The sequence below is a fragment of the Melozone crissalis genome, unplaced genomic scaffold (assembly GCF_028551555.1).
Source record: "Melozone crissalis strain CALT ecotype California unplaced genomic scaffold, PUWL_Pcris_2 ptg000013l_1, whole genome shotgun sequence".
Lineage (NCBI taxonomy): Eukaryota > Metazoa > Chordata > Aves > Passeriformes > Passerellidae > Melozone > Melozone crissalis.
The window spans coordinates 34,043,635-34,063,394 of NW_026535791.1; the positions used below are offsets into that span (position 1 = coordinate 34,043,635).

Here is a 19,760-nt window from a genome sequence, read left to right on the forward strand (position 1 = left end):
CTGATGAAAGAACGCATGACTTAACCTTGCCTGCTCAAAAATGTCCGGCAGCGTTTGCAAAATGGGCATTGTCAACCTGTCCGCCCGAGCATTCCCTTCCGCTAAAAACCCTGGAAGTGTTGTGTGCGCTCTAATGTGTGTGATAAAATACTCCCTTTCCCTGCTCTCTAGCAGTGTTTTCAAGCTTGTCAGGTATGAGTATAAAACCTCATTACTGACTTCTTTCAAGAGCGAACCCTCCAATCTCTTGACCACACCCGCAACATATGCGGAATCTGTCACCAGATTGAGAGGCTGTTTGAACAACTGAAATGCTCGGACAACGGCTGCCAACTCCACAATTTGTGGAGAGCCCTGAACCATCCTCACGTCTGATTCCCAATCCCCTGTCGTTGAGTCTCTCCACGTGATCACTGACTTGTGTGTCTTCCCCGAGCCATCCGTGAACACGGTGATCCCGTCCAAAGGTTCTTCACTTATCTGTGGTTTTGCTCTATAGCATATTTGCGATTGCAGTATTCTGTGTTGGGGAAAGTGGATTGTGCAAGCTCCTGGGAACGCTAACAATGCGATTAACAGGTCTTTCGATTGTTGCATTGCCCAATCGAAGTAGTCTCGTTTCAGAGGTAACCTGATGACTGAGAATTCTCTTCCTGCCATTGTCAGCAGCCTTGTTCTCGCCTTTATGATGATTTGTGCTGCCATCTCCAGATCTGTGAGAATCGTTTTCGCGGGCCTGTGCGGTAGGAAAATCCACTCTATGATTATCAAAGAGTCCTTTTGTGATTCATCCCATTGGAAGATCAAACCATGGAACTGCGTTTTCTTCCCCAGCACTGCCAACTGAAAAGGCAACGATGGAACAAATCGATGTGCCTGCCTTTTCTGTATCGCATCCGAGATTTTCTCCAACTCTTTTCTTGCTTCTGGTGTGAGTGTCCTGGGAGAACGAATGTCTGTGTCTCCTCTCAAGAGATCAAGCAGTGCTGGAATGTCACTATTTGTGATTCCCAAAACTGGTCTCATCCAGTTGATTTCTCCCAAAAGCTGTTGCAAATCATGCAAATTGTTGACCTTTGTGCTGATCTCCACCTTTTGAGGCTTTATTGTTTTCTCTGAGATTTTCCACCCTAGATATTTCCAAGGTGCAACCTCTTGAATCTTTGAAATGCTGATTTCCAGACCTGCCTTTTGCACCTCTGCGATCACACAGTCACGAGCTTCTTGCAGCTCCTGTCGTGTTGATGCTGCGATGAGCAAATCATCCATGTAATGAATGATCTTCGCCTTCATTTCTTTCGTGCTGGTGCCAAAGCTCGCGCCACGTACCATTGACAGATCGTCGGAGAATTTTTCAGGCCTTGTGGAAGGCAGACCCAATGGTACCGCTGCAGAGGCGTTTCCCTGTTGATACTCGGGACTGAAAAGGCAAATCTCGGAGCATCATCTGGATGGAGTGGGATACTGAAAAAGCAATCCTTGAGGTCAATGACCACAAGCTGCCAATCTCTGGGAATCATTGAGACAGATGGAAGTCCCAACTGAAGTGGCCCCATGTCCTCTATGACTTCGTTGATCTTCCTGAGGTCGTGTAACAACCTCCATTTGCCCAACAGCTTTTTCTTGATGACAAACACCGGAGAATTCCAAGGGCTGTCTGTTGGCTTGATGTGTCCCTTCTGCAATTGTTCTTGGACCAGGTCTTTCAAAGCACTCAATTTTTTCCGCTCAAGGGGCCACTGATCCACCCAAACTGGATCATCTGTTTTCCATGTCAGCTTCAGTGTGGCGAGTGCTGCAGTGACCCCTATTAAAAATCCATTTCGATCTTCGCGCCCCATTGTGCCAAAAGGTCCCGACCCCAGACTGTGATCGGCTTTTGAACGACAAAAGGACGAATGATCGCCGTCTTATCTCCTGGTCCCGTGACAACGACGGAATTCTCACTTTGCAGACACAGAGATGCTCCCCCGATGCCTGAGAGAGAGCCCAATGGCGCGACCAAGCTCCAATTGCGTGGCCAAAAGATGTACGATATTACTGTTACATCCGCCCCTGTGTCGAGCATACCTCTGATCGATATTGTCCTGTCCCCACATGTCAATTGGCACGTGAGCGTGGGTCGGTCTCGACCTATGTGCTTCACCCATGTTGTATGTACTTCAACATGCTCTTTCATAGGGAGACCTTCTTCGTCGAAGATTGACATGACCTCTCCAACTGCATGTGGTGGCAGTGCGAAGGCTCTCGCAACCACAGTATTTTCTGGTACAGTCAATGGTGGACGAAGCGCTCTTGCCAAAACTGTTAACTCTGTATTTTTGTCTGCTGAGACAACTGTTGGATAGACAATGAGCCCAAGAATACTGCACTTATCTTGCCCAACTATCAAAAAATCTTGTTTCTTGTATGAGTCCCCGCGGATACCTGTTGGTATCTCCGCATGACTTTCATCTAGAAAGCATACTAGTTTTGAAGCTGCCAATGCACACTGTGCCCCTGGTGGGAGGAGGTCTGGGTCACTGTGGAATCGACTGAGGGTTTTGCTGAGGGCATCTGCTTGTCGCTCACTGATGACTGCCCTGTCTGTTCTTGTGACACCGCCAGTATTTGTGTCGGAGCGCGCCGGGGATTTCCCGCGCTCAATTTCCCGTTTCCCGGATGCGGCAACGGATTTCCTTCCACATCTGTCCGGGAATAACATTCTTTCACGGAGTGTCTTCCTCTTCCGCACCGTGCGCAAATTGGTCTTTCCGCTCTCTGGACTGGCGTTGGTATATGTGTCCGTGGGCAATTCCTTTTCATGTGCCCAGATTCCCCACATCCGTAACACTGTCCTCCTTGGGGTCTGTTTCTTTTCTGCATTGCCGCAAGAACTTTGTTGATATTTTCGTCCTGTTGATGAAGTAATTTTTCGAACATCTTCTCCAATGTCTTGTCCTCTGATTGCCCTTCTGAGCGTCCCTTTAGCTGTTTCTCCCATTCCTCTTTTAGTTCATCCTTTACAATCGCTGCGACGTGCTGAGGCGTCCCCACCTTGCTGCATGCCTCCACCATCTCTGCCAAGGATGGCCGTCCTGGCATGGTGCTAATCACCCGTTGACAATCCGGGTTGGCATTGCCGAAAGCTAAATTCTCCAAGAGAGGCCTCTTCACTTCTTCTGTTGTCACCTGTCGATCCACGGCTTGCGTGAGTCGGTCGATGAATGACATGAATGGCTCTGTGGGACCTTGCCTGATGCAAGAGAACGGGACATCCGGAGCTCCTGTCGGCGTAATTTGCATGATTGCCAATCGCGCTGCTTCTTTGATGTCGCTTAACACTCTCCGTGGAAGCCGCGCTGCTTGTTCCCCTGGATTGTCATCTGGAGGATCCCCTGCTAATTGCCCTTCTGTGAGGTTCGCATTCGGCCCACCTTGGTATCTGTTCCGCAACTCAGCAAGATATTTTCTCCACCTTTTTTCCCAGACAAGACTCTGTGTGTCAGTGAGGATCATTGCCACAATACTTCGAATGTCATATGGTGTGAGATCATACATAGAGAATGTCCCTCTTAATAGCTGTTTGAAGTATTGTGAGTTCAGCCCAAAAGTCTGAGCTGCCTTCCCTAGGTCTTTGAGTGTCTCATGACCCATCCTTTCCCACCTTGGATTCTGTCCCTGGGCATCATATGTCACTGGCATTGTCAAATCCCCTGATCCCGGGAATAAATGCTTTTCCTTTTCCAATGCTTTTCTGATTTGCCTCCAATCCATTGTCTTCACCGGCTCTTGAAACCCCTCTTCATCAGATTCCATTGGGATTTGCATGAATAATGGTGTTGTAGATGTCATCGGTGATTCATAGTGTCTCATTTTTTGCCTTGAGGTTTTTGGCCTTGCTCCTAAATCCGAAAAGGAAACTCGAGGATCCTGTTGATATTTCTTCTTTACTGTATCGAATGAATGCAAGAAGCTTTTTGCTGCTTCTGCTGCTGATAGCATCCATGTTGGGACACCTTCCGATGCTGTGATTCTTATGACATCTTCCCCTTGTAGCTGTTCTTCATCTGAGCTTTCATCATCTTCATGAAATCCCGAAGTGGATGGATAATCCCTTTGTCGTGTTAACATTGTTTTCTTCGAGGTGCTTTTCTTTTTATATATTGTTGGAAAAAATTGCTGCATTGTTGCAGTCTCGCCACGAGATGGCGCTGTGGCTCCGCCGAGCCGACCCGGCATGTCGTGCACTTCTGCCCTCCTGCCACTAGGTGGCGCTGTCACCGGCCCCCCTGGCTCGGATGACGGTGCAATCTCGACTACCCTACTTCCTCTTCCGGCTCGGCGTCTCCCGTGAAGGGAAGGAACTGAAACTCCGAGGCTCGAGACTAAAGGCACCAGATCTGGAGACGGTGTGGAGCCGCGGGACGTAGAATCCCTAACACGGCCCCTCCTCACCCGCGACGTCACAGGGGACCGGGCTCGGGCCCGCCCGCGTCTTACTCTCTGCGCGTGCGTGCTCTCTGAGCTACTTCCGGTGTCCCCCAAGGTGACGTCATCATCGTCTCCCCCCTGTTTCACCTCCGAGGTTCCCGCCCCTCGGTCTGTCCCAGAATCCGACCCCTCCTCCTCTGATGTTGTGTTCGCCTCCCCCGCCGGCACCCCGGCTCTACCCGCGATTCGAGCTGATCGTCGCACCGGCTCTGACATCACACCCGCGCGCCTCCTGCGTCCCGCCGCGGCGGCCCTCCGGGGCTGCGCGTTTTCCCTCAGCCCGCCTTGCGCGCTCGCCGCCCCCGCGCTGGTATGTGAGTCTATCCCCCGGTTTTTGCGAGTTTCGCCCTCCGCGGGCGTGTCCTCATCCTCACCGGCGCTGCTCGCGCCCGCCGCCGCGTCGCCGCTTTCGCCGCGAGCAGGCCCCCCCCCCGATCCCTTATCTTCCTGCTCCCCCCCTTCTGCTCCTGACTCCTCCACACTCTCTGGAGTTTCAGGACGCCCTTGGGGTTTGTTGCATTTTTTGATCGGGGGTTTTAATATTTTTTCCTGCTCTCTTTTTTCGAGAGCCTTTTCCCCCTGGCCTTTTAAAGCCAGAGCAATTTTTTTTCCGGAGCTCTGCCGCTCCGCCCCCTCCTCTGAGGGTGCCGCAGCTTCTCGCTGCTTTTCCAGTTTTTTAGACTGGACTGCAATACCTTGTAACATGATTCTTGCCGGCGAGAGTAGCTTTAACGCTGTCTCATCTTTTTTTGTTGCTAAAATATATAAATGCCTATTAATCTCTTGCCAAAACCCGACTTCGAACAAAAGATATGTCTCTGCAAGTGGGTAATTGAGCCTTGCCCATAATAACAGCTGTTTTAATTCTTTCTTTGGGATCCCTTCTGTATATAATTCTGCTACACTTTGTAAGGTGGATAAGATTTCCCGTTGTTCTTGGGAGAGTGTTGCCCCCATAGTATTATTTTGGCCTTCTTACCGAATCTGTCGCCAGCGTGGTCTGGAGGCCCTTGTTCTCCGTCCAGCAGATTACGAGGGATGGATCAGAGGCGCCTTTCTGGTCCCAGTCCAGGCCGCTCTGCTACGAGCTGTCTTCAGCAGAAGCTGAGAGATGGGATTTCTCAGTGACTGCTGATTTTTGCAGCTTCTCCCGGCCGGTTTTTTCTTTTTCTTCTTTCTTTCTTCAGGCTTCCCTCCTCTGGAGTTATCAGTGCTGTTCTCTTGGCTCTTCAGCTCTTCAGGGCTTTCCCCCCCCCGAAAGGTTTGGTGGGAGATAGCCCGCACAGCGGACGCCAGTTGTGGGATTTCTGGGCTGTTCAGATGGTCTGGGGAAAAGCCCAAAGATGGCCTTGGGCCCCCGGGTTCGAAAGGACGAGAGGAAGCTTCAGATTTGTTCTTGGTCTTGGTGTTTATTAATTGCTTATCTAAAAGATTTTCTCTTGGCCTGACAGAGTTCTGCTCAGCAGTCAGCCATGGGCACACACTGAAAGCCCCTGGGGCGGTCACCTATCTTTATACCCGGAGTTACGTATACAATATTTATCATTTTTCTCCAATACCCTCTACCCTTATTAACCAGTGTTCCCCTAGTAAGGTCCAATCCTGGAGTGCCAACATCACCACAGAAGATGGAGGTCTAGAGGAAGAAGAAGAAGGAGAAGGGCACGCCCCAATTCCTCCATCTTACTTCTCTAGACCCCCCTGTACAGAAATCTTAAACCCTGTATCTCACACTCCAATTAACTTGTCCCTTCACCATTCACCCCAGTGAAATCCTCCCGTCCTCATACTGATGTCATCTCCCATGTGGGATCAAAGTCCAGCCACCAGACATCTCTGGCAGCATTCCAGGACTCCCGAGCCCCCCAGGGGGGGTCTTGTTCACCCTGCACCCCAGTTCTGAGAGACTGAGATCCCACAAGAAAGTAAGAACTGTAAATCAATACAATTACAGTAGTTCATAGAGATAACTGAAATTGCTGGGGTTTAAATTACTCTGGCAAAATTTCTGAGCAAAAGAAAATAATTTTAGGCTATCTTGTTTACCTTCTTAATATCTTCTTTTATTTTTCTAATTTGTAGATCTGCTGCCTCTTAGACACTACTCAGCCCTACATAAAATGACTTTTCTTGCTCAGTTTTGGGTAAAGGAGAAAGTAATCTAAATAATATCTTACCGGGTGAGAATTTACGAGGAACAGGATATTAAAAATATTTCCATGTGGTTGTAGACACTCTTTCTGGTTTGTACATCAACCTAAAATTCAGGGTAAGTTAAATGAAGATTTAATAGCAAATTTCGTATACATTCCATCTCTAAATAAAAGAAAAAGTAAATCTGATTGCCAGATATATTTTAATACATTAGGTTTTGATCTACTTCCTGCAGGCATAAACAAATAGCAGCTTAAACTTGACAAACTGTCTTGTATTTGGTACTTGCTTCTTTCAAACCGATGCTACAATGTCCTTACTTTCCATTGGAATTATTTCCCAAAAATACAGTACCTGAAGTATATTATTATAATATGAGGTATCATAAAAGCAATTTGCTGCTGCAGTTCACCCTTCTTCTATCGGGGAAAAGACAATGTGTCTAATTTTAGTTTTTTCATAAATGAATTCAGGTTTTCTTATGTTTATGTGGATCTGAGCATGAAGAAAAAGGAAAGCTGAATCTTTTACACACAAATAGTTTGTTTTAATATATAGAACATTCTCTGGGAAATTACATACTTGACTTCCTATCATGTAGTCATCCAGTACTAGTACTTTGGACCATGTTTTTCTCTAGTGTGCAACTCAGAGACAAAATTCTGAGAAGAATCCTTGTTCATAGGAACATTTATTCTCCTAACTACTCTTGTTTTAATCACCTCCCCGTGTTTCTGTTGTAGTGTCTTGGAAGTAGGACACACAGACACTAGGGAGGATCCCTCTGTTTTTATGTTTTGTGTCTATGGGTAAGGAGTTATGAGGAAGGGAATAAAAGGGAAATAAAAGAAAATAAAATTATGAGATGAAGATTTACTCTCAGCTATGCAGTCCTAAAAACTGCAAGTGTGATACTCAGCAGAAATGGGAGCACACATCCCATACACAGGTCATTCCAGACTATAGTCATCATCCCAAGGTGCACTTGAGCATCTGCTAAATATTTGTATGGTACTTATATTTACAAGTAGCTCTCTGAAAACCTAATAAGAATATTAGAAAGACCATAAGAAGGAAATGTTAACATGGAGCTGTAGGGTGATCTCACATCATTGAGCCCATATAATGCAGTGGGCGTTTATGGATCCTATAAATAAGTTGTGAACTATTTTTAAAGTATTGCTCCGCCTCTGTGCTACACTGAATATATTACCAAGACTTTGTGATTGATTATTGGTAGCTAGCAAGGTAACTGACTAGATCCTTGCTGGGATACCTTCAAGATCTGGCATCCTTCTTCCCTTTAGAACACAAGAAAATCATTAAATATTTCTGCATATCTGTAAATATTTCTGTACTTGCATATGATTTGCACAGAATTTATTTTACTGTCCTGTCTGTTGTGATCCATCTTGTTCTTAATTCACATCATGACATTAAAAAGGAGAATAAGCAAAATATTATATTCTATTCAGTTCCAGAAAATTAACATCTTGCTTTGTACTGGGCTGCAGGGTCTTCAGAAAACAGTCCCTCTTTAAAGCATTCCCATTCCTTAGTGCCTTGGTGACTGTGTTGTACCTAACCTGTCTCTGACACGGTGTGACCAGCTTATTGGGAATAATCAGAGTGAATGTTTGCTTTCAAAACCCAGCAGTCTTTATTTGGTCTTTTGATTTTCATGGAGAAGGACCAAGAACATGAGCAACTTGAAAAATCTTGTTGGATTTCTATGGATATTCCTTAGACTCTTTTCTCCAGGCTAGTAATGAAATTTTACCATTTGAATTTACCTGAAAAATGTTCAGTATAGGAATATGATGAGGCTTAACAAGTAGGCAAAGCCATCAAACTTGGACTTTCCTGCTTCATTACTCCTACAATTTTATTTTTTTCTCTTGTAAAAATACCCTCCTTTTAGTACTGATCTACCCAGTTCCTACCTTTTATCACTGTGAATATGCAGCCCAGACAATTCACCAATTACACAGGAAAACAGCTGGAAGGAATCTACAAATCCTTACTTGCTGTTTCTAGGAGATTGCCATTGTCAACTAATTTCGATAGTGATCACCTTACTATTTAGTGACCACCTTAATATAAACTTTAAAGTGTCTTTTCCATCTTGACTCCATGTTTCTTAGAGCAGGAAGGAGCAGGAACAAGTTGGGTCAATCTGTTGTCACTTGTCACCTCGAATTATTGCATAACTTGTCATCAACCAAGACTGCCAATATTATGTATGCATTTATTTCTTTCTCATGAGTGTGTTGTTGCTGACACTGCACAAATAAGACATCCCACAGCCCTTTCCCCCACTCTGATTCATGCCCTTTTTAAAGAATTCACACATCAGTAGACAGTGAAGGAGAGGTGCTTGTGAGTGCTTGTGAGTGATCAGAGCAGTTTTGGCTTACTTTCTCTCTCTATGAGAGAACTGCTTTTCTTTGCAGGTGCCTTTTTGGTTGGCATGATGAATCATAGGCAATCAGCAAGAATGCTCTCAGGTATATAGTCTGCATTTCAAACTTCGTGGGTGTTGCAAGTAGGATGACTTTGACCATTCTTCACATCACTTTCTTATCCAGATACTGCTGCACAAAACGTCTAAGTGCATGATTTGATCATTATCTCCTGCCGTGACAGTTCTCTTTCTTTCAGAGCTTTTCCTTCTGCTTATCTGGGAGTTTGATTTCCAGATTATCAAGGACTTCCCTTTCTATTTATGATTTGTACCTGGGTAATACTTAACCTACTTCTCTACAGCAGTTTTTTTTTTTTCCTCACAGGGAGCACAAATCAGAAAGAAATGAGCCCACTCTCTTTTAAGTGAGAGGCAGTTTAGATTTTTTTGCTCTGAGAAGAAAGCAGAGTAGCTACTTTTTATTAAGAGAGTGTCTTAAAGTTTATGTTCGAGAAGAAATGGTGGGGTTTGAAAGCCTAACAGCTGTGAGATTCCTTCTTTGTTTCTGTGTACTGGAAAACTTTTCATCCTCTGGGAGTGGATGGAAGAAATTTTTTCAGAGATTTTTCACCTTAGTGTTGTCCTCAAAATTGTAGGAAAGTAACAGATGGAATCTGTACCTCAAATTCTGTTTAATGTGGGATTACTCTAAAAAAAGATGAGAAAGATAAATATTCTTCCACAAAAATTGCAGGGCAGATTTTTCAGCTCAGTGATATCTCATGGGATGTAAATCCTTGTATCCTGGAGTATTTTCTCAGCTTGCATGTTTGTAAGTCAAATAAATTTTCACTCCCACCAAGTTTGTTTGAATTTAATTATGTTTCTGACAGGTAAAACAGGATTTAAGAACACTTTAATATTTATATCTGAGTGTTCAAACATTTTATTTTGTAAAAAAAAATTCTTTAAAGTGTCATTCAGAAGTGAATCAAGAGATTAAAAAATAAGCTTTACACAAAATATCTTGTGACTGCTGCTTTTCAAGTGGCTTTCTAAATTTAGATTTTCTGTATTCAGATCATCTGATAAGTAATTTTCCTGGTTTCCTAAAAATAGGGGAGACTATTCTTTATCTCTGTAAATAGAGCTTCAGTCTCACCCAAGTAAACATCTGAACATTTTGTCCTTGCCTTTTTTTGCTCTTGACTTCTGTACGGAAATTGTGAAATTCCACAACTCACCTCTCCAACAGTTGCCGATTATTTGATTTTCAACCTCCTGCTGCAATCTCTTCTAGCCACTATTTTCATATGGCCACTTTCACAATTACATGTTGTGATAACTTAGACAAATTATAGATAAGAGTGATGCCCATGGGCAGTGCTCAAAAATTCTGATGCATAACTTTTAGGGGTTTATATACTTAAAATCCTTTATAAAGGAATTTCTTTATTCTTTGTAATATTGTATGGTTTCTCATCTGCTAAATTTGTGCACCTTCCAGAATTATGCAGGTACTGGAACACAACTGAGATGACAAAATAAGTAAGAAAAATGCCTCAAATTTTAATAGGTGCATTAATATTTTTCTTAGAAAGAAAAATAGTTGTCATGTTTCTCATTATTTCAGAGTCATGAATACTGGCAAAGGACATCTCAGTTGGACAAGAACAATGGCTAAAATCTCCTCTTCTTTATTAGCGCTGCATGGTTTGTTGTCAGGTAGTAAATGTGTCATTTTTTTATTGTTACATATAAAACTTATCTAGGGTTCAACTATATTGACTTAATTTTTTTCTAATTATTTAATGAACATCTTGTACTATACATTATACATTTGCTATAAAATGTATAATGTATAGTACAAGATGTACTATATGTACATTATGCATTTGCTAGAAAAATACTTTTGGGATATTAATATATTGAAATTAAAATGACCATGTTTTGTGTCATCATATTAATAAGATGTACTATCCCAGGATTTTGGGGATTTTGCAGCTGCTTAAAGGGCTGCAGTTTGTTATTTTCAGTTTGATATAATTCAAGCACAATGTCATAGGTACTAGTACAAAGCTGCAGTACTTAAACCAGCTTTTCTAGCTTTCAGTCAACTGGGATGAAATTGTTAAAAGGATAGCTATTTTTGTCTTTAGGAGGTTAGTATTAGACTAAACTTAGCAAATATTCTCAAATTTACCTTCTATAACATAAATTCCTAACTAGGTATGGCTGATGCAATACTTCTATTTTTATATCAGATTATGCTATCTGTGAAAGAGTGAACTGAGCTTAGCTTCTATGAGCCAGTCTGAAGCAATGAGAAGTACTTCAATAGAGCATTCAAAATCTTATTAATATTTCTATGTAGTTATAATTGGATACATACAGACATAATTTCAGCTGAAATCCACTGAAAAGAACTTTCTTGATACTTTGACTGTTAAATTAAATCAGCAATAACACAGTGTTCATGAAAACAGACAAAATATGGACAAAAAGAAAATTTAATTACTTCGATCCAACAGTGAGCAGATCTTCTCTGAAGAAAAGAAAGAGCAAAAGGAACAAAACCATCATTACCAGCTAAGCTTTACCTGCTTTTCCCAGTAATAAAAACAAACAACAACAAAAAAATCAATAGGGAGTAATTGTAACATGTGGAGAAGAAAATGTCTAAGATATATGGGAAAAAAATAGTCACTGATTGCACTGAAGTTTAGTCATTGTCCTGAAGTTAATTAAAGATGAAATTAAAGAAAAAGCTCTTAGGATGTGTGATCCAAAGTATTCTAATAATCTTGTATGCCCTGTAAAGTGTGCTTTGTGATATATCTCGGTCTGATCCTGGTTACATCATTGTTATAATGGGTGGTCAGAAATTACAGATTTTGTGCTTAGGAGAAATTTCCTCAGTACTAGCACATTGGATGCAGTTCTTAATTAAAGGTTTTTCTTTTTCCTTTTCTTCTGAAATCACAAGCATGAACAACTAATCCTTATTTCCCCTTTGATCTTTAAATAGAATATTTGATAGTAATGCTAGAAATAAACTGTGGAGAATTTTGGGACAGGAATCCCTAGAATTGTACCATGGAGTTCTCTACAGATTAACTTTCTGGTAAAAGAATGTAAGGAGACTTCTTGAGTTAGTCAAGACATTCTAATGTTTGCAAGTTAAAACTCTGGCCTGGCCTCATACATAAGCATTTCATTGTGCAGGGATAGTGAAGGGCCTGGAGGGGAAGCCACATGAGGAGCAGCTGAGGTCACTTGGTCTGTTCAGCCAGGAGGAGACTGAGAGGAGACCCCATTGCAGTTACAGCTTCCTCATGAGGGGAAGAGGAGGGGCAGACACTGATCTCTTCTCTGTGGTGACCACTGACAGGACTGAGGGAATGGCCTGGAGCTGTGTCAGGGGAGGTTTGGGTTGGATGTTAGAAAAAGGTTCTGCCCCCAGAGGGTGTTTGGGCCCTGGAACAGCTCCCCAGGGCAGTGCTCACAGCACCAGCCTGACAGAGCTCAAGAGGTGTTTGGACAATGCTCTCAGGTGTGACTCTTGGGGATGGTGCTGTGCAGGACCAGGAGTTGGACTCAATGATCCTGACAGGCCCTTTCCAACTCAACATATTCTATGATTCTGTGACTCTAGTCTTATATAAACTCTTGAGATAATTAAGCCATGAATAAAATAATGCTTGGGAAACTTATTCATTTTTCTGTCATTAAGTGGATGGACTATACAGAGATCCAAAAATAATTTAAGGATGCCAATACCTCAGTTTCTCAGACAGTGAGCACCATTCCTTTGCTGGACATACATCAGCTTGCTGAGAGGAAACTGGGTGATTTAGCCAACACTTAGGTGTTAGACAGTGATTCCTTTCAAAATTCTCTCCACTTACAGACCATTTACATGGGATTGCAGGAATATACCTCACCCTCGTCTTGAACGCCAAATGGGAAAGAAGTAGAAATTTCCAGTTTTAATCCAGCAGCTTGAATGTAAATACATTTGTAAAGCTTGTGAAGAATAAAATCTAATCATCTTCTCCTTCAAAAAGGCATTTTTAAAGAGTATCTATTTTCATGGCAAATTGGCTAGATTGGCTGGTTCATCCCAGCAGTTTCCCCTACAAGGTCTTCGTGTTAAGGAGTGACTCCGTGGTTTCAAATGGGAGAAGTTCCTTTGGGTGCACAGCAGACGTAGGAAGTATGTGTGTTCCCTGATGTGATCTCAGCAGTGATTCATTTTGCTCATATTTGACACATTTTATTTTATGCCAAGAAATGACAGGGTTTGGACCTAAGTATGGTGTATGGACTTACTCTGTGAGTTTAGGTACATTCAGTATAACTTTGGAAGAACACCCCTGCCTTATTACCAGACAACATATACCACTTACTCTGGTAAGAAATCTCCTACAAATAAAAGAGAAACCATGTCTCAACATATTTGATCCTTCTAAAGATGACCAGTTGTTTAATAAGTTTCTCTGGTTTTTTTGTATCAGAAAAAAAGATTTATATTTGTATACTTGACAAAGCCAAGGATTTTGGTTATAAAAACAGGTCAAATACATTACAAAGCAGTCTGCAAATGCAGTGTTACAAGAGAGTAAAATTTCCTGGCTTTTGCCCAAATAAGTTCTCTCCTCAATTATTTATATTTGCAAGTTCACCATTGCAAAATCTGTCTTCCAGATGAAATAATATTCCTCCTAGACTTTCTGAAGGGGGAAAACAAGTGTTCAGTAATGAAGCCCTTAAGAATATTGCTTTTGGGGGGTTTTGCATGTATGCAAAAACATGCATTTAGGTAAAGCTGAAGCTGTCAGAAAATGTTACAAAATGCAGTAATGTAACATGTCCTGAAGCTACTAGGCTCAATCAAAGCTCAGAAAGGCACTTTTCTGATGTGATGTATTCCACGCACACTTATGCTAAAATGAAGCTGTCCTAGTCAGTCAGGAAGACAGCCTGCAGTAGTGAATGACTCCTCTATAGCAGTTTCCCCAGTTATGTCATTCAGTGTGATCCAGCTGATTTATACGATTTACGTATGAACCAGTTATTTCTAGACTTTGAAGTCTATGCAAATTTCTCTGCTGCGATTATTGTAGAGCCAATTGCAGCGTGTTTGAAAAGACAAAAAAAGAAAAAAAAAATAAAGTTGTACCCATGCAAAAATGTTACTTAGAAAAAATGTTGAAGCTCCTGAGCTGAGAAACACCTCTCTTCAGGAAACGCAGGTTTTGAGGTTTTGAATACCTCTGAATGTAATTAATATCTGCTTTTTGGCTGGTCTGCAGAAAAGTACTTAAGTGTGAGAGGCTTATTTTCTTTTAAGATGGAAATGGGAAATGGGCTTTCAAAACGCATTTCATAGCATTTTCCAGCAGCAAGAAGGTGGTTGAAAATCAACTTTGTGATAATCTCCAGATTTCAGGAGTTCATCGCTTTCTGAAATACTCACACTCAAAGTTGGATTCTTTTTATATTTTGGTTCTTACCAAGATATCAGAAACTTAGACCAAAATTTGACTATTTTTTGCACAAGAGATAAGTCATCTTTTGTTGAGGGAAGAAAAAGATCTAACTGTATTCTTTGAAAACAAAGGTAGAGAAAAAACAGCTGAAGCTGAGAACTGAAATTTGGCTGCTCACTGAAGACTAGGTTCAGAAAAGCACTTAACTGCTGTAATACAGCATTTAACTTTTACCCTTCAGACTTCTAAAGTAGCTGTGCTATTGGTAATATTTCTCTGAGCCACAGTTTGGATACCTAAAGCCACACCAGTACTGCTAAGTGACAAGTGAATATGGAGCAGGATTGAGAAGGGGACTCATCCCATGCCTCAGTCACAGCTTAATTGTTAGCCCTCTACACAGATGTGTTTTGGACCTCTCCACATTTCTCCCCCTGCAATGCACTTTAGGCAGGATAGACACTGTCTCCAGAAACCTGCATGAACCTGTCCTGTTGTGGCCCCCTCCCTTCTGTCAACACTGAGCAGAGCATGGTCTAAGCCCTATGAAACCCCAGGTCTCACTTCAAAACACACAACATTATATTTAGCTTCCTTTTACTCCCACTGCCTGCACTACTGACTCCTATTATTCAGAACACTTTGAGCTGAAAAATAACCACCCAAAATAATAATTGTGTATTTTAGTCACTCAGGCACTAAGTGGAACCCAGGGGAGGTGTAGTGCCAATACGATGTGGTAGTATGGGGTGTGGCCAGCTTGGAGCAGAAGGTGTGAGCAGTAAGGGAAGTGAATGCAGGCCAGCAGGCACAGCAATTCATCTGTGCTTGTATTCTATGTCACCAGTGTAGCACACTTTGAAACCAAGTTCTGCAACATCCAGCTTGATCAGCAAGGATCTGCTTGTGCTAGTCTTTGTCAGAGGATGATGTAGATAAGTCAGATGCAGATATAAATAACATGACAGAGGCTTCTGTAGAAACCTTCTCCATCTGCTCTTTGCTTTGACCCACCTCTTGGCTGCTTCTCTTAAAAAAGGTATTCCTTCACTCCTAACGTAAGCAGAGCACCTTGCTTTCTTGTAAAATGCTGTTAATGATGCCACCATTTTGTCTGATATATTAAGATACTCAGGCAAGATATGGCACACCTGGGTCCTGCTCATTCTTTTTGAGTGGTTGGAAGTTATCCTGACTTCTTCACAGGGAAGCATGACCAGAAGTACTCTGTTAAAGGACTTGTGTAATGTGACAAGAATTTAAGATTCACAGGGCCAGTGCAAATAGATACTCTAACTCACCTTTAGGGTCCCGTCCTAACAGATCTGGGACATGATCTGGATCTCTGGCAGAGTAAAGCACAATCACTGGTTTCCTCTCAGATTGCTCTTGTTATAAAATAAGGCTCACATAAATATTGATAGTATCTGCTCTCTGTAAAGACAAAATAAGAAAGTTAATATATAATATAAAGACAGGGACTGTCTTCTCTCTTTTAGACCTGTTTCTCAAGAATTAGATTGACAGGAAGTTTTTTTTATAAGATGAAGATCTTATAGATATATGTCAGCACAAGTACCAAAGTGGATTTGAGAAGGTATGGATGGAAAATATGTGGATTCCAGCTGAATTTAGGGTGCTCATAACTTGGCATTGAAAAGACTACTGGGACAGGGAAGAAGCATAACTTTGGGCATGAAAAGAACCTAACTGATAAAACTCTCAGTACTCACAAATGAAAATATCTCTGGCTTTAAGCAGCAATTTCAATGCAAATTTGAAGATTCTGTTTTTGACCGTAAATATAAGTATTCTGCTTTCTTCCTTCTATCTTTTTATAAAAATTGGCCAGTTCTAGGTTTGGAGGTATACAGCACGTTGGATAAGTGACTCTAAAAAGTAGTTCTGAGCAGTGAAAATAATAAAGTCCACCTTTTTTTGAATTTGGATTTTCTGCTGTTCAATAAGGTGTTCAATGAGGAAGTTTCCCCTTGTGATGTTTCTAACCAATGGGTCATTCATAACATAATTTTCAATGTGGATTCTTTGATATCTATGAGGAGCTGACCTCATGTTTCACCCTTTTCCTCAATAAAGGCAATAATAGAGCCTCTCTCCTCTTTTTCTCTCAACTGTCTGTTTAAGAGAAAAAACATGTAGGATCTTAATGTTCTGAGACCTGAAGTGCTCCGTTAAATTTGATTGAAACTGGCTGATGGTTCAAAAGCTATTGGAAAAGGATGAATAAATATACCTTCACACATACCATCAGTGTTCTGCTAGTAAAGTGCAGAAGTTAGTCCCTAGGAAAGTAAAGCAAAAATCCCTTCTGAGCATATTCAGAAGCATGTGCTATATCTCAGAACATTTTAATTTAAAAATGTCCTGTGTAAAGACTATGTTCTGTATAGTTCTCTAAAAATCAATGATTTAACATCAAAAAGGGAGAAACAAATTCCAAAGAAAAAGAAAAGAAACATAATTTTAGTACAATCCTGATAAAACAAGCGACATCAATCAGCTCAGCCTGTACCACTGTAGTGCAAAGTTAGATTCCTGCTTTCAGCACAAGTTACCATTATTATGGAAAAATAGTTTAATCCCTTCAAATTCATATCAGTAGAGATGCATTTATTCATAAACACCCAGGCTGAGTGAAAGGAGTGCCATTGCTTTGCAACATCCTGTCCAGGAATTTTGAAATCACCGAGGAACCTGCAGCTCTTTGTCATTGCTCTGGATTGTCAGTCCAGCATGAGATACTTGTGCTCCACTGCACCATGACAAAAGGCTAGTGTGAGTAGTACCTAGTGTGCAATTTTAATCCATGTTACAAACTCTGGCCTGAAAATGACTATTTCACTAGTACATATGACTTTTAAAGTCTGAGATTAAAAAATTAAATACAGAAGTTCACACATGCTGACATGTGCCATGCTGATGTGAAAATTGAAATGCATTAGATTGTCTATAATGCTCTTTGTCACTTGAGATGTCAAAAGCATACCAAAAAAAAGAAGAACCCTAAACAAACCCTGTCTGATCTCTTTATGAATTTGTCTGAGAAGAAAGAAGGTTATTTTTGTCTGAAAATTGAATGATATCCCTTTGTCATCGTGTAGTTCAGAATAAATTTATAGAAACCGTCAAGATTATCCTGGATTTACTGTGCTTTAATAAAGAGGAGATTTTAATCCAGTGCTGGTGTGACTGACAGTTCTAGCTCACATAGGAAGAGTGAGAAGCCTCCTCAGGATCCTCCATGCTAGGATCAGTCAGTAACTACCCAGCTGATTCACTGGATGTTTTTCCTTCGCCTTTCCAGGAGATTTTGTGTGGGAGGGCTGGGGAGGCAAGCACTGCCGTCAGTAGGGGAGTGTTGATTTTTGCATTCCTGAAAGTCGCTGCTGTGCTAAATGAAGATAATTGGCAGGGATCAATTAGCTTTATAGGAGGGTGTTATTAAGGGTTGAGCTCTTTTCACAAATTGCCCCTTCTGCATTTACTGCTTGTGAGGCATAATCTCAGCCACCCCGAGATTCGCAGAACAGGAGATTGATTTCCTCCTTTTTCTTTTTCTTTCCCTGCCTTAAACTCTGCAGGTCAGTCCCACCCCAGGGTGCATCCGGGCGTTAATGAAGATGTTGTACTGCCCTTACTGCAGAGGACTTCCCACTGTGAAACCTTGCAACAACTATTGCCTCAATGTAATGAAGGGCTGCCTAGCAAATCAGGCTGATTTGGATACTGAGTGGAATCTGTTCATAGGTAAGAAGAGTTTCAATATTAGTGCAAGGAAACTCTGGTAATATCAAATTTCTGCAGGGTTCTGTGAGGTTAGAAGACGCTGTTGGTCAATATTCAGAATGAAGCAACTGCAGATGCAGCTCGCTTTCTAATTGAACTTCATGGCTTGCCGTAAGAAATGACTACTTACCATGCCCTAAGCCAGACACGTTTCACATTTCATATTTCCAAAGGAATGGTGTGGTGTTACAGCTCCTGAGCTGAATTATTACATGCTATTTGAAATGTTGAGAAAGATTTGGTTGAGGATTTGATAACAAGCTTAACCTGGCAGAAATAGCATGTATTACAACTGAAAACCAGGCTCTTGCAAGCTGAGAAGATAATAACATTGTATAACATCCAGTCAACATAAATCACAACCGCTGCTGTTCTTAATTCTGGTAGTACATGGTCAAAAAGCTTTAAAATTTACATATATGAGAAAATACTAATTCCTCATTCTTGCTTAAAATATGCTAATGTCTCCCTTCCAGTGTACTGAACAGAATGTCCCAAACATGCAACCTCATGTTAGAATGGAGCATAGAATATATATTTAAGAAAAACTGCTCCAACAATTTATTCACATAATTCTTCTTTCAAATAGACAAAGAATTAGAAAGAATTGTCCCTTAAAGAGCCATTTATCTGTCCTGTAGCAAAACAAAAAACCAGCCAACAAAAAAAAGCCCAAACCCCACAACCAGAAAAAAACCTCCCAGAAGAATAACATATAACAATAAATATTACTTTTAAGTTGCTTTTGGTGATAGAATAGGATGACAATTAGACAAGGCTGATGATAATATGGAAGGAATGGAACAGCTAGTTAGCCTGGACACTAATGAGTGTCATAGTCTAGACTGGATTTCGGAAAAATAAATGCAGCTGGAAAAAAATGTGATAACACTTTCTTTATTGCAGTCGAAGAAAGGAAATTTATTTTCTATTTTTGCAAAGATAAAACATAAGCAATCTCATTCTGCTTAATTTCAAACCCCACTGACCAATGTGACTTTGAAAATTTGACTCTGACTCATTCATGGATTTTTGCTTTACTCAGCAGTGCAAGATGGATAGGGAGAAGAAAACAGGATGAAAAATGAATCAGGGGATGAAAAGTGAAAACGAGCATTGAGTGTGCTATAAAAATAGCATGCAAACAACAATATTAAACAAATGATGCTGATACATTTGCCTTTCCAGTCTCTCATGCTGGTTAAAGGAGTTGACGTCACAAACAGTACTGTATGGAACAATACCTGTGGGATCACTGGAGTAAAAAAGACAATCTAAACATCATTTAGAAGCTAAGTAGAAGCTATGAGAAAACAATTCTAACCTGTTAAGGACATTGCAAGCTACTTCCCTTGTCACTGAATGATAAGCAAGTGCTGAAATGTCACTAATTCTGACTTTAAAAAATTAATAATTGGCTTAGGCTTTTG

At 41.3% G+C, this 19,760-nt stretch overlaps 1 protein-coding gene across 1 annotated transcript in view; it reads left to right on the top strand.

Annotated features, from left to right (window-relative positions):
- Nucleotides 1-19,760, top strand: part of GPC6 (glypican 6) — a 726,413-nt gene that overhangs the window by 511,309 nt on the left and 195,344 nt on the right. Inside the window, exon 4 of the mRNA XM_054271878.1 lies at nucleotides 18,126-18,291. Within this exon, the coding sequence (XP_054127853.1) occupies nucleotides 18,126-18,291 (166 nt within the window). The remainder of the gene's footprint in view (nucleotides 1-18,125; nucleotides 18,292-19,760) is intronic.